Genomic DNA, 12,419 nt, shown 5'->3' on the forward strand with positions numbered 1-12,419 from the left:
GAGATGCAGACAATTTTACAAATCAGGAGCACAAAATAAAGGTGGATCTCGTTACGATAAACTTCAAACAATTGAATGTGCTACACTACAAAAATTCATTGAAGCGAAAAATAATAAGATATATTTGAAACGGTAGGTGCGCGCGATTTAGAAGAATTTCAGGCGTGGTCGATCACACACCCGAGTTTACATTAAAATGAATTCGCAAGAAATAAAAGAAATTGAAAAAAAATACAATTTTTAATATTTTTTTTAAACGAATAACTTTGTATAACCTCTCATTGCGTATCTGAATTTCCCATTCAAAAACAAACAATTTAGAAAAAGATTCAACTTCGGTTCCCGAGATACCTGTTTCCGTGCGCCTGGATACCTAGTTAAAGAATTTTACAACTCTTACCTGGTGATACATCTGGTCCGGGCCGTTGTTGTTGGCGAAAAGTTCCTTGCCTATCAGATATGCACAAGTGCACATACCTTTCAACGAAATCATCGTATAAAACCGACAATTAGGATCATTATCCTTTAACAGGGATACCAGGAGCATGGTTGCGTGCCAGAAACTTTTAGTTGCTCTCCAATTTTCTTCGAGTGAAGGTCGCCACGTACTCGTCACAGGAACAGTTTAAAATATTTTGAATATCTGTAGGATGCTGTGCAAATGCCAGTGGTACAGTTCGTAGCTGGCGGAGGAATGTCCAGAAGTGCGAGTAACGTCGGAACACGACGTGAGGAAACTCTTCCAGAATTTCTATCGCAGATTGCATTTTCGCTAAGAAAAAAGTTACTTCAAATGAACCCCCCATTTCCTGGAAATACGATAATTTTAGGACACCCTGTATATCTCAGTTATTTATTAAGATACAGAAAAACTTTATTAACATATGTTGCATGGTCTGAAGGGGACCCTAATTTGACACTAATAATTTTTTTACAGTTGGAGGAATTTTGAAGATTTTAGGGTTACGCTCATTTTCTTAAATAACACACTATATTTTTCCATTATTAACGAATTAGCGGGTATTTAGATGAATTCCAACAACCTATAGATTACAAGGCTATAGTAGTAAGACATACGTCATAAAAAATGCTCGAAGTGATATCAGTTTGCATCAATGCAATGTTTGCACATTGAAATCTTATCACTTCCGGACTAATCTCTGTTTGATATGTTCTGACGATATTGGCATCTGCTTATACACAGTATATTTTAATGCTTATCTGTTATCGCAAGACGTTGTATATTGGTCGTTGGAATCGTCCAAGTACTCGCTACTTCATTAGGAATAGAAAAGCATAGCATGCCATTGAAAAAAATGACCATAATTCTAAAGTCTTTAAAATTCCTCTACATGTAAAAAAATTAATACTGTCATATTACGGCCTCCGTTAAACCACAAAACTTTTGTTAATAAAGTTCTTCTGTATCTCAAAATTATTGCTCTACATTCCGATCAAAGTTATTCCTCCATCCTACATAGGTTCTAACTTAGTGGTGGTGGTTTAGGAATTGTAAGGATTAGTAGGTCATAGCTTTGAAGATGATGTGGTAAGACAAAGGTTCGAGTATGATGCGACAAGGACAGAGTTCGACGAAGAATCAAGGATGAAATCATGGGTTGTAGATAATGGAGTGACGTTGGCATACAATTGTAAATGATGGTAGTGGAATGACGTTGGTATACAATATAACATTAATAATAATAAGTGATGTAACAACAATAACATTAATAATAATGATAAGAACAAGAAATAATCTGATTAGAACTAATATAGTGGAGTAGGATGTAACAGACTCCCAGCTTGATAAGAATGATGTACATATTATACATTAATTGGGTGTGCATCTTTTCGGTACTTGCTAGTGATATCTCGTTTACATTTATCAAATATGCTTTTTATTATCGGGGTATTCTAGTATAAATTGCGTGATTTTTAACATTATTAGGGGGAATTTTTTGTAAAAGAACTATTATACCTCTTACAGTAAAATTTATAAGATATATTTGTACGTATTTCAACGACGTTTTCAAATTCTTTGGGACAAGAAAAGCTGAAATGTGTGGCACTGCATACTCTCAAACATAATCACTTTTAAAAAAAGATCAGTATTACCTTGATCAGTATAAATTTGGCGATAGCAGGTACTAGAACGAAAGTCGGTACTTAAAAAAGCGGCGATACCTTGAAATTCGATTTTCGATTTTTACATGTTTTGTTAAACTTCGGAGGCCTAAGAAAATAGAAAAAAATAAAAATTTTTGGTTGATTCCAGTAGGGGCTGTAATCACATGTGTATGAAATGCTCACTTAAAATTTTGAGTCAATTGCTCGAGTATACATATTTTGAGATATTATGGACATCGTTCTAAAAAGCAGAGTTTCAAGAAAAATTCCTTTAAAGTTTAGTATATCGTTAATTATATAAGCATGTTGCTTCCTCCAAATAACCATAACTTCGTTAATTTTAGAAGTTCGCATGTATGGTTTCCAATGTGCCTGGATGATATTTTCGGGAACTTTGCGTTGCACAAGAAGTGTAACGATCGTCGATATCCTATTTTTCGGTCAGCTCGGAGATTTCTGACCATGTCGCGACCATTCTACGATAATCGATTTAGGAAGATCTCGAGAATCCTTGCAATGTCAGCGAGAGCGTGTCGACGTTTCGTTGACCGTTACCGTGCTCTCGTATATTTTTGCTTCCTCGCACGCTGAATACGCCGAACTGTGTCTTGCTCTACTAGTGTTCTCAACAGTCAAATTGTAACTGCGCCCTCATCGTTTTTTTGCGGCTTATCGTCTCGAGATGATTTGTTATCGCGTAGTGCGTTATCGTACAGTCGCGCATTCGAGAATTCCGACAACTTTATGCCGCGAGTGAACATCACACGCTAATATTGTAAAAGAACGCGAGCCCTCTGACGCAGCCTCGTGGCTGACCAATTTGTATAATTCTTAACAAGATTAAAGATCTTTAGGTGAAAAAAGTTCAAAACGAAATTTTTTGAACCAATTCTGACACGTGCTTTCTGTTAAGCAATCGACGCCATAAAATTCACATATCTCTTTGAGAGACTCGACCGCTTTCTTACCTTTATGAAAATAAAAAAGTAAGACGTATCGAAAATGTGCATTTCTGAACTCCGCGTTAAAATTGACAGCAAACTATGAGTCAAACAACAGAACTACACGAAATTTGTTTCAATAGTAACGTAAACGTGTTAACTACCATAACTGAAGACGAAAAAATTATAACCTTAACAAAAGAATGACAATGCAAACATGACGCTATCTATTGGTGCAAACTGAAATTACTTTCTTGTCAATGCAGTAGATATCTGAAAAACGTACGCACATCTCCGCTGTCATATTTGGACAGACTTTGATAGCATAAAAGCATCACGATTATATTGGAAGCTATGCGTGATGCTGTGAGGTTTCGGCCAAGTATAAATTGTACACTTGGCGGCACTTCTTGGTACTCTCTGCAAAGTACCAATTCTGAAGTGCTTGCATTTTTCGCAGTTTCACTTTCGGTTTCACTTTCGCTATCCATAGATAGCGAAAAATTAGAATCATAATTCTAATTTTGCGTCCGGACGTAATCCGTCGGAAATCAATGTAATTTCTTCGTTCAAAATCGCAAAATCGAATTCGTCTGAACTTGAGCTGGTCTGATCTCAATCCATATTTTTAGGGCTCGAAAATTTTTCAACTGCTATACTCACTGCCAAGACTGTTTTCAAACAAATGATATGCTGAGACTAATTAAACAAAGCTAAGATTTGGCTAAGAACGCAAGCTGAGCTTGGTCCATGAAAGTACTTCAGATAAAAATGTCTTATCGCACATCATAAATAAACAGATCGAGTTCTACTACAGCGCACTTCGACTGGACGCGTCAAACCTCCCGGGCGCCGTAACAGCCGCTCGAGTTCAAAGGGCTAGAATCTGCACCCGCATGTGTACCGGGTAGAATCTCGCTAAGGCCGTTAATTATGACCTTCCCCGCATTTCGCAGTGCATTACAACCGAGAGCATGGAACTTAGGCTCCGCGAAAACACTTCACATTTAACATTTGTAACATAATACATGTGTAATATACTATACTTGGGGCAAAGTATATTGACTTAATTCAATTTTTTCAATTCACATTCTCTTATCGTTTCCAACCGTTAGTCCAAAGTCCATCATGGTGCACTTTCTCAACTTGAAGTGTACCATCATTAATAAGTTACGAGGTTAAACTAACAATTCTCTATACTTTCCTCCTTTCGTGGGTCCCGGCACGGTGGTGAAATAAATGAGCCGTATATTTTGAAAGTGGTATAAGTCACTTTTTCAAAAAAATCGAGTTAATGGTAACACTAATGACGATTGAACGGTATCTTTTCATTTAAAAAAAAAAAAGTGACTTATGCCACTTTCAAAATAAACGGCTCAAATGTCGTCTCGTCTACGAGAACCTACCCCGTTGCAGATCCCGACTGTGACACAAACGTAGGCTCGTCTACAAGTACCTGTTCTGTGGATCTCCGAACAGAAACAAACAACAGCTCGTCCACAACTAACCAACTCTTTCGCTCCCTCAACCAAATGAATCCTTAGTCACCCCAAGAGTGCCTTAGTCCTCGGCTCATAACAATAATATATAACAATATATTATTAATAATAATAATATTATGTAATTAAATTAGAGTGTAATTCGTAATTAATATTATTCAATTACTTGGTATTCGTTATTAGTATTAGTAATTATACTCCTATTGAGTTACAAATTACATTGTAATTTAATTAAACGACGTTCCACAAAATTAGGATCTAATTGAATTATTATTTGTAATTATAATTTCTTGAGTAATTTAATTTTAATTCTGCATAATTCTAATGGTTAATGGGTGACATTCTAATTTTTCACTACAAATATTAAGAATCGTAGAATTTTTTAGATTATAAAAGTGCGAGTTTTTTTAACAATGCGAGTTTATTTAACAATGAGCTTCTTACCGAATTCGACTTACATTGGAGTAGCTGGATTCAATTGTTTTTACCTATTTGTTGCACTGACAAGTATTGCTTCAAAAAAATGAATTTTAACATGCGAAAACGTTTCAATTTGAGTATCGGGTGGAAATTTTCAAACTATAGCAAGAAGAATAACAGAGTGCAACATTGTTGCGATTGGCGGATAGGAAAGTTAACTGAAATAGTTTTACCTCAAATCAACCCTAATTCGCACTGAGGACGCTTTGTAAACATTGAAACCCTCCTTTCAATAAAACAACAGTTATAGTTGAGAGTGCCCTACTTCTCAAATGTTCTCTGTTAAACCCACGCAACCAACTCATTACAACAGTTTTGAGAGTCACTGTAACAAACGTAATAATCTCAGTTCCGGGTTATATGTCATCCGATACAAGTAATTGCCAAGGGCTTTCAATATCTTACTGCAACAGGGCAGTCTACTATCATTCAAAAAGCATAGGCAAAGATCAACTACAAGGATCAAAATAAGAACTGTTGCAGTGAAATACCAATGTAAGGGCAACAGAGGGATTGACCCACTACGGGCCATTAAAAACTACAGAGCTATGGTAGTCTCAGTAACACAGTATGGTGCACAAATATACTTGAAAAGCATGGATATAACAAATAAAGATAAAGTATTAGAAAATCTCTGGAAACAAGCGCGCGAACTGCGTGGGCGAGTTGCACGTAGCTTTAGCAGAAGGGCGCGACGGAATTTTTGTACTATGTGACAGTGATATTTTCAAGAAAATCGCTGCTCACCCTTATTTTAGAATGCAACTGTGGCACACACACACACACACATTTTTGGAGCTGAGCGCCTGAGATAAAGAAAGTCTTATTTTGAGCGGCAAAGATTACATGTCCTTCTGAATGGATTCGGTTTTATTTATTTTATAAATATACATTTTCCTATTATAAATAAAAGATAAATTTTAAATTTTGTAATTCACCATGGTGTGATATCTTTGGTAACAATCTTGCATGTGCATTCTGGGTTTACTTGGACAAGTGTCACAGTATCACTCTGCCAAATTGAGTTACTAGATATTTCTTTCAAGTTTAGAACATTTTCTGCGTAATTTTTGGTTTCCTTTATAATTTCATTTACCAATTCGTCCGTGAAAAATAATTTAAAATATTGTATCGGCTGTTCAATGTTTGTAGAAACTTGTGGTTCAATGACCTGTGGCAATACATTAAAAGGTATTCTATCTGGAATATGTAATACTTCCGTAACATTACGGCATTCATCTAAGTCCTGTAACGAATTTTCGCTTTCACTTTCAATCATTCTCATTCTTCGTCTCTTTGGTCGTATAATTTCGCTACTACTACTTGAAATGTCAGAATCATAGCCAACATTGTCTTCCACAATGTCTTTTAACTCTTCAAAATCAAATACGTCTTCAGTATCACTCAGCTCTAAACTCTTATTATAATATTTATTATCATAACCATAGAACAGGTCAAAAAATGGTTTAATCGTAATAGTACAGACTTAGCACGTTTTAACTACAGATAGCAATTGCTAACGCCGACGATAACGTATGCTAAAAACATTTGGCTGCGCAGCGGAGCCTTCGGAGTTAAGGAACAAATGACAAATGTTTCCGTAGCGGAGCCTTCGGAACGCTAAGGGTTAATAATAACTGTACATTAAAAAGTTGCATTGATATTACGCATAATTAGATAAGTAAAAAATTATATTCTACATTAAGTTGTTTTGTTGCATGTTTAATAACGCAATTTGTTTTTCTTGGTCCCATAATATTTTTTAATAGTAAAGATATGTATATGTACTTAGTATATGTATATGTGTATGTAATTACGATATTAATAACCACAATTTGTATATCACTAATTATTAATATCACCAATAATAACACTTGACATTAAAAAGTAATAGCATTGATAATAAATTACAATAACTGAAAATGATCTGTTTTGGTGTGTGTCAGATCAATGAAGCCGTGGAACTACAAATGTACGTGTTGCAACGACCGTTGATGGTCAAATTCGTACGTTTCTTTTTTCAGTCGCATTTTATACCGATTTGGTAGCCGAAGTGCGTACCAGTCAACGATTAGCATTTCTCGCTATGGTAAAATGACCGATTCCTGGGTCTTCCCGCGAGCGTCACGTTAGCGAACCGCAGATGGTCATGTGCGACTCTTTTGATTCTTGACCTGTTTTGTATATAGCCATTGCTTTATGAATATTGCCGTTGTTCCGTCGTAAAAATGATTCGAACAAGAATGGCGAGTTGACTCTTGTTCTCATAGGATAACGTGGCTTCGATGCCAGCCCTTGTCTTCGTCGCCAGATCTGCAACCCATCCGTTGCGCCATCGGCGCTAAGTTTCGAAAACCTCGTATTTAAACAGTATCGTTCATCCTCGATGTATGACTTTTTAAAATTCTAGGGTTGATGGTAAAAGTACAGAAAGCCGTTCCTTCACACCTTCCGCGCGTAGGCTTGTCCTACCATCATCTTTTAGCCAAGTAATCTTCCTTGCTATCATCTCTTAGACATGAACTCTCCCTCGCCGTCATGTCTTAGCCATAGCCTTCTGTTCTCATCGTCGAACGTAGGCTCGAATTGTATGGTAATTTTCTTTCGAACGACACATGTACATACCTTCTTTAACGTTGCCTTTAATATTTCATATGTTAAGAATCGGTTTTTCTAATGCTTTTTTCGCAAATAAAATAAGTTACTTGCTACGTACAATGAATAAATATGGTCTAAAACATGTCGTATTTGGTATCATTTTAATTGGAAAAATCTGACCAACAAATTAAAAAATGTTCAATTATAAAAAATTAGAAATAAAAAAGTTATGTCATCGTTTTTATTGTAGCATTGCGTTGTAATGTACACCGGCATGCTAGCCGCTGCCTCTCCAGGTAGTATCGTTCGACTCGAATTTTGTTCCTCCTCTCTCTCACTCTCTCTCTCTCTCTCTCTCTCTCTCTCTCTCTCTCTCTCTCTCTCTCTCTCCCGCGGTGACGGCACTACGAAGGTGAGTCGCAAGGCTCGAAGAACGACGAATTCGATTCTATTATAGATCTGACAGCTTACAATTCGGTCCCTACACAATCAAACGCGTCGAATAAACGATTATCCGCGAACGAGTCTCAGTGATCTTTCGTAATATCCACAAATGATTCGGATTATCAGTGATTAATTAAGTCATCAATGTTTGGTGACAGTGCAGTGTAAGTGAACTTCGTAAATAACCATACCAGAGGTTCCTCGGACAGTATCCCTCAAATTTTGCGGTCAACGACCTGGGATCAGATGTATGTTGTACGAGGTCAGTGCGTACGAGTCAGGAAATGCATCCTCAACTAAATGTGTGATTTTCTTATTGATAATATTCTTCATATTTATCTAACGAACAAATTAACTTAATTAATAAACAAATTAACTTTGCGAATCATTCGTTGAATTCTGTTCGGACACGGAATTATTTAAATTAAAATATCATTTACGAACTTTATTAATCTTCACTGTACACCTTGCATAAAAATTTCATATGGTACACACGTGGTGTCATGCAAACCAGAAAATTAAAACGGCTGTCACGGTTAAACTACATATTATTTCGGGTCCGAAAAATTAGTAAATATTCTTTAAACGTTCTAAAGTAGAGGTGAATAGCGTTTTTCTGAAAAATATCACTTTTATGTAATAAAAAAAAAATCCGGAAAATTCACGCTTCGTGACTTGTTCAATACTTCGAACGCGGCTCGAGTCCGTCCCGACCTTCTGTCAAAGTCTCGTGCTGCGGACTCTCGAACTTCGCGCCGTCACCTCTCATTAGCCAGTGTTTTTCATTATTAACTCGTAAACAAAGCCGCAGATTGCATTTTTGCAAAGGGAAAAGTTACTTAGAATGATCTCAGCTACCCCACAATTCCGTAATGCGAGATATTTTTGTGACACCCTGTATGTATACCAGGCATTTCATCAACAAACAATCCTACACGAAGGTGTATACATTGCTATAAAAATAAGATTAGGAAAGAATGACGATATTGGTGTAAAGTGCCATTACGTATCGTTCTTTGGATGAATTTGAATTTTTTACTTTTATAAGTATTTGATTTTTTTCTACGTAGTACATATATGTTAATGTTAAGTGAACAAGTAAATATTAGTAATAAAACTGTTAATTTTATAAAATAAAACCGTCTTTTTGATCCAATACTTTAACAGCGACACTAACCGTGTTTGATGTGTATACTCGTCATCGCTTCATCTTCGCGACACATATAGGTGTGCGCTCTCTGAAAAGAAGGCGCCACAGCTAACTGTGTATACTCATGTTTATACTGACCGGCGGGTCGAACACAAGCCGATAATGATTTATCATTATTTCGAATTATTTATTAACGTACACATGCAGATCCCATTGACTGAGTGCATCCCAAAAACTGACTTCACTCATAAGCCAACATGACTATTGCAAGCCTCGCATTACATTCTAGGTGTTACCTTCAACACAACGCACGATTATTATTTCATTTATCTTTTTTTATTATTACTTTTTATATATTATATTTGTCCTATATTTGGAAACACAGTGCTAAAGTGGATGGATAAATACGGTTCCCCACATTGGGTCGAGCTCCATTTTCGCCTTCTGTTAACATAATTTTCTTTTTATAGTGCGATTGCTATTATAGCTGAATCCTCGATTGAAAATGAATTTCGCTATACTGATATGGGTTTTGCATGTTCAGAATTAATAATGGAACAGTATCCATCCTGGATTCAATGATACGAAAAGTCTATGTTTTAAAATCACTCAAACACGTTGAGTCTATGTTTTCCAATCACTCACATGTCATAATGGATAAAATCACAATATTTATCTTAAAATATCAAATTGACATAAATTTATAATGTCGAAAGTCGTTCGTGCGACATTCTCTATAATTATCTCTTATTCTAGAACATTTCAAGTTTAATTCAAAAAAAGAAAAGAATCATCTCTCTATCTCAGTTCTGTCAAAAGTTCCATGACCTTCACACAACTTGGTCATTTTCCCCACTGCGCGGTGGTGTCGGAAACACGTGTATAAGATTTCAAGGTGAGAGAGAAAGAGAGAGAGAGAGAGAGAAGAGAAGAGAAGAGAGAGTGACTTTCGAGTCACTTCCCATAATCGACCCTCGGAACGGGAAAGTGAGACGGGGTTTTCGAAACGGTCGATGATCACGGGTGTTGGTGTCTCTCAAAGATCGTTTTAGATCGCTTTAGATTGTGATTTGTGAGGACACTCCTTTAGTGCAACGCAGTCTTTATTATCTTCGTTCCTCACGTAGCCATTTTTACACCTGCAGCCGGCAGTATCTCGCGCGCACTCCTGAAACATCACGAATGTGATTATTTAATTGAAGAAAGACCCTGGGCTGTATAGTGGTTTGAATGACTAATCTCAAAGAAAAATTTTAGTTCCTAGGAATATTATCCACTGTAAAATAATTTAGACACTCACGATTCTAGGGCAGAAGAAAGGATTCGGTTTCGGCAGTTCGCAACTTGGCTCGCACAAAGTTCCGCATAGCGACCAGTGTTCGTTATTAGGACACTCCACTAGTGAGTCGGCAAAAGCTTAAACAATCAAGAACATTAAATTTTGCAGGAAATCAATCCTGAAAGATCGTCTTAACACTAAACCCTACCGAGCCGGTCAAAGTGACCGCTTTCAGATGTTTCCTTTTAATGTGGCTGGAATTGTAAAGATTCTTTTACAGAAAACGATTGAATAAATGTGACCATACAAGCATACATTACAATAAAAGTGCCAAGAGGTCTAAATAAATATAATCTTCTCATCGTTATAGTCTCATCACGATAAGTTTAGTGTTAAACCGAACGATGCTTACACTCGGCAATTACCACGGCCAACATCGTCATCGCGACAAGGAATTTAAACATTTTGAACATTTCGAATCGCTTCTTACTGCTTCAACTTGGTATTTGGTGCCTTAACTCACGCAATTCGGATTTTTATAGTTCTCGTTCTCCATGCAAACGGGAACGACATATTTTATCTAGAATTTATTATAATACTATGGAAATTGCAACGTGCACACGGTAATAAACACCTGCTTTTATCGGGAGGCCATAATTTTGTCAACGAATCGCTATCGACAAGTTTACGATCGACTTCCTAGTTAGAATTAGCAGCGCGAACAAGAATTAGAATTTGTAGTGCTCCTTGTAGGTATATAATACATTGTTCGTGACACTAAAAGTTTAGTACATTTCAAAGCTTACCGATATTAACAGTTTGCAATATGTTAATTTCAAGCCAGATCTTCCGTTGGCTGGACGTGCACACCTGAATCAGATAGCCATTGAATTGTTAGGTGAAGAAATCAGTTCGAAAGCAGAATTGTATTCGTATTTCTGATCTAGTAGACGCTGGTGACCAACTTGAACAAAATAATTTTCTAAACGTCTGTATGTTTTGTTTTTGCAATATTATAACTAATGGTTAACTTCGGGCGTATTTTCAATACACAAATAAATAAATAAAATAAAGCCACTAAGTACCTCGTGAAGAAAATCATGATGCATGATTGCTGTGTTTAGTTGTGGTCAAATAATGGTATAGAACAGTTTTAATCTGGTTGGAGAGGTAACTCCGATAAGGAGACCGTGTTTAGAGACGCATATCCCAGATTAGGACATATAAAGTCAGGAATGTAGTAATTTCGGAGAATGTGGAGGTCTCGATAAACAGCCAGCTGATCCGTCGTTCGTGACCCCGAGGTCGCCCAAATTAGCGAAGAATTAGTGAATTCATGATGAACATATACATAGCCGTTGAACGCTCGCGCAAAGTTTTCGAATTGGAATTTTGATTGGGTACCGACCACCGAAACGGCGCTCATAGGCGGGATTTACGTGTCATTGTTCTGCTACCATCCATTCGGCCGCATGCGAACCGGCAAATCCTCCAAAACCGTTCCCGACCGCGACTGCAACTGTGTGCACACAGGCGCTGCGCTGTCGCGACGCTAAATGTTCTTAAACGATCGATAATGCCGCTCGCAGCGTGTTTGCGCGTGAACTCGGTCGCGCGATCGCGAGAAACCGAGAATATCTGCGCTCGCGTGCAATCTGCTCGCGGACGAGGACCTCCTTGAGCAGTCTACCTCCTGTGAACGTACCTCACGTATTCCTCTTAGCTTCGAAGCAATTCCGAGCGATGTTGGTTAAATTTGTTGGCATCTTTGAGAAGCAAACAAAAATAAATAATAAGTAGTTTAACTGTGACTGCTGTTTTAATTTTCTGATGTGCATGAGATCTCATGCGTACCATATGGATAATTCCAATAATTCCGTAAAGGGTTACAACCTAAATAA

At 37.1% G+C, this 12,419-nt stretch overlaps 1 protein-coding gene and 1 long non-coding RNA gene across 3 annotated transcripts; both read right to left on the minus strand.

The window, feature by feature from the left end:
- Positions 1-1,981: 1,981 nt before the first annotated feature.
- LOC143259538 (uncharacterized) lies at positions 1,982-2,756 on the minus strand. Its single transcript, XR_013033539.1, has 2 exons — positions 2,311-2,756; positions 1,982-2,233 (listed from the first exon to the last, which is right to left on the minus strand). It is a non-coding gene; the product is annotated as an uncharacterized LOC143259538 (long non-coding RNA).
- Positions 2,757-9,405: 6,649 nt separating this feature from the next.
- Positions 9,406-12,124, minus strand: LOC117223105 (chymotrypsin inhibitor). 2 transcript variants are annotated; one of them, XM_076521469.1, is made up of 4 exons: positions 11,604-12,124; positions 11,325-11,388; positions 10,540-10,655; positions 9,406-10,407 (listed from the first exon to the last, which is right to left on the minus strand). In XM_076521469.1, the coding sequence occupies exons 1-4, from the start codon at positions 11,625-11,627 to the stop codon at positions 10,288-10,290; spliced, it is 324 nt and encodes a 107-aa protein (XP_076377584.1). In that variant the 5' UTR covers positions 11,628-12,124; the 3' UTR covers positions 9,406-10,287. The 2 variants fall into 2 exon arrangements, with proteins under 2 accessions (XP_076377584.1, XP_076377585.1); XM_076521470.1 differs by lacking the exons at positions 11,325-11,388; positions 11,604-12,124 and adding an exon at positions 10,931-11,051.
- Positions 12,125-12,419: the final 295 nt, after the last annotated feature.

The sequence above is a fragment of the Megalopta genalis genome, chromosome 5, assembly GCF_051020955.1.
Source record: "Megalopta genalis isolate 19385.01 chromosome 5, iyMegGena1_principal, whole genome shotgun sequence".
NCBI lineage: Eukaryota > Metazoa > Arthropoda > Insecta > Hymenoptera > Halictidae > Megalopta > Megalopta genalis.

Excerpts from the sequence above, each read along its gene's own strand:
- LOC117223105 (XM_076521469.1), bottom strand. The coding sequence starts at position 11,627 with ATGCATCATGATTTTCTTCACGAG. Across the intron at positions 11,389-11,603 it reads ATCATGATTTTCTTCACGAG|GTGTGCACGTCCAGCCAACG; the intron begins GTACTTAGTGGC and ends TATCTGATTCAG. Across the intron at positions 10,408-10,539 it reads CTTTCTTCTGCCCTAGAATC|GAGTGCGCGCGAGATACTGC; the intron begins GTGAGTGTCTAA and ends GTGATGTTTCAG.